Source organism: Danio rerio, chromosome 24 (genome assembly GCF_049306965.1).
Source record: "Danio rerio strain Tuebingen ecotype United States chromosome 24, GRCz12tu, whole genome shotgun sequence".
Classification (NCBI taxonomy): Eukaryota; Metazoa; Chordata; class Actinopteri; order Cypriniformes; family Danionidae; genus Danio; species Danio rerio.
This window is the reverse complement of record NC_133199.1, coordinates 777,501-780,000: the sequence shown is the minus strand read 5'-3', so window position 1 is coordinate 780,000 and position 2,500 is coordinate 777,501. Positions and strand designations below refer to the sequence as shown.

At 41.9% G+C, this 2,500-nt stretch overlaps 1 protein-coding gene and 1 long non-coding RNA gene across 9 annotated transcripts in view; one reads left to right on the top strand and one right to left on the bottom strand.

The window, feature by feature from the left end:
* LOC141380801 (uncharacterized) overlaps positions 1 to 2,500 on the top strand; it is a 198,830-nt gene that overhangs the window by 50,666 nt on the left and 145,664 nt on the right. The gene's annotated exons all lie outside the window — the stretch shown is intronic.
* The window catches only part of hecw1a (HECT, C2 and WW domain containing E3 ubiquitin protein ligase 1a), a 70,803-nt gene that overhangs the window by 50,519 nt on the left and 17,784 nt on the right, over positions 1 to 2,500 (bottom strand). For 6 of the 8 annotated variants that reach the window (XM_073941344.1, XM_073941347.1, XM_073941345.1 and 3 more), the window contains one exon: positions 1,151 to 1,245. In XM_073941344.1, the coding sequence (XP_073797445.1) occupies positions 1,151 to 1,245 (95 nt within the window). Of the gene's footprint in view, positions 230 to 1,150; positions 1,246 to 2,500 lie in introns of those variants that run through there. The other 2 variants (XM_073941349.1, XM_073941350.1) reach the window with 1 other exon arrangement.

Genomic DNA, 2,500 nt, shown 5'->3' with positions numbered 1-2,500 from the left:
ATGATTAAAGTTATAACCAGCTCGCGCGTGCCTCACATCTGCGACTCGTACTGTTTCAGAGTTGCACAATTCTGTTAATTCACAAATTATGCCTGTATACTTTATAAGATTGGCATAGTTTTCCAAATTTACGTCTTGCGACTGTCACGTTTCAGGATTGAAACAGGAACAAAAACGGGTGTAGAATCCAAGTGCAGATCTTTAATGTGAAAGTGCAGCAACAGTGACAAGATCCAAAAAATCAAAGTAACAAATTAACAAAATAAACAAACAAACGAGCAACTCAAACAGATTAAACTGGGACTAGACTTTAACACTAAGACAAGATACAAGAGCAAGAGCAAGATCAGGAACAACATACCAACAATGACAACGACCAACTGACAACCAGAGGATGAATGACTGAATATATAGTCCAGGTAATCACGGAGAACGGAGACAGCTGTGGTTGTAAATCAGTGTAGATGAGAGACCGGGTGTGTGTGCGAAAGAATGTATGGAAATGTAGTTCTAAAGCCACTGTAGTCCGCTGGGGGTTGCTGGCGAACTACAGTGGCATCTGGTGGACAAACACAGTCATGACAGCGAGAGTTTTATAACTGACGAGCGTCTGTGTAGGAGCGAGACTCGGAGGTGTTTCAGAAGTGAACAGTTGTTCATTGTTCCTGTCAGCGAAGTCCAATAATGTCCAGCTACAATCCAAGCCGCCTTCAGATCGATGTTTCAACAGATTCAGTTTTTTTTTTAACTGTATTTTACATTTAGGCTTAGGTTGTTTATTTTAATGGATATAGATCAATAGATGAATAGAAGTCAGTCTCATTCAAAGCAGCAGCAGTTTTTTTTTTTTTTGCCATTCCCTGTAGTCTTAAAAGAATGTCCTGAAGAAAAGGCCCAATACTCTGCAGTTGTAAAGAATAACTGAAGTAAAAAATTCAGGAGCTTTGAACCAGTCTGTGGATTTTTTTCATAATAAAATATATATTAATATATATTATATTATATTTAAATAAAAAAGAAAGAAATATATTTACATTTCCAACCGCCAACTTATCCAGCATATGTTTTACGCAGCGGATGTGTGATCGTGTGCCTCCATATGTGTGTGTTTGTGTGCATCCATGTGTGTGTGTGTTTGTGTGTTACTCACAGAGGCGGACGTGTTCCTGACCGTCACACTGGGTGTTGTGGCTCTGAGGGCTCCACTCAAACCATGATAATATTTGAAGCAAATCTTCGTCTCAGCTGAGAAAAACACAGAGGCACAGAATGACATGAAGGTCAGCGCTGACACACTGATCCACGGGGTAAAGCATAACACGAAGACAATCTCTTCATACTCACACACTCGCTGCAGAAAACCAGATCACTTGCTGCTGTTATACTAATAATTACAAAATTACAGCAATTACACATCAGGACATTACCGGGAGGTTGCTAGAGTATTTAGGTGATGCTTGTGGTTGCTAAGTGGTGTTTAAAATGCTCTAGGCATTGCTAGAGTGTTCAGGTGTTGCTTGTGGTTGCTAGGGTGTAGTTAAGTGGTAAATAAGACGTGCTGGGGGTTGCTAGAGTGTTTGGGTGTTGCTTGGTGGTTGCTAGGGTGTTGAAAAGCGGTGTATATGATGTTCTGGGTGTTGCTAGAGTGTTTGTGTGTGCTACATGGTTGCTAGGGTGTTATTTAGTGGTGAATACAATGTGCTAGAGTGTTCAGGTGTTGCTTGGTGGTTGCTAAGTGGTCTATAATACGTTCTAGGCATTTTTAGAGTGTTTGGGTGTTGCTTGGTGGTTGCTAGGGTGTTGAAAAGTAGTGGATACCACGTTCTTGGCATTGCTAGAGTGTTCAAGCCTTGCCTGGTGGTTGTTAGTGGGTTGCTAAGTGGTGGTTAAGATATTATGGGGATTGCTAAAGTGTTCAGGAAGTGCTTGGTGGTCGCTAGGGTGCTGTTAAGTGGTGGATACAATGTGCTGAGGTTGCTAGAGTGTATGGGTGTTGCTTGATGGTTGCTAGGGTGTTGTTAAGGGGTGGACAAGATGTTCTGGGGCTTGCTAGAGTGTTCCTGTGTTGCTTGATGGTTGCTACGGTGTTGTTAAGGGTTGGACAAGATGTTCTGGGGACTTTTAGAGTGTTCAGGTGTTGCTTGGTGGTTGTTAAGAGTGTTGTTAAGTGGTCAATAAAATGTGCTGAGGTTGCTAGAGTGTATGGGTGTTGCTTGATGGTTGCTAGGGTGTTGTTAAGGGGTGGACAAGATGTTCTGGGGACTTTTAGAGTGTTCAGGTGTTGCTTGGTGGTTGTTAAGAGTGTTGTTAAGTGGTCAATAAAATGTGCTGAGATTGCTAGAGTGCACAGGTGTTGCTTGGTGGTTGCTAGGGCATTGTTAAGTTGTAAATAAGGTGTGCTGGGGTTTGCTAGAGTGTTTGAATGTTGCTTGGTGGTTGCTAGGGTGTTGATAAGTGGTGTATAAGAAGTCATAGGGGTAACTAAAGTGTTCAAGTGTTG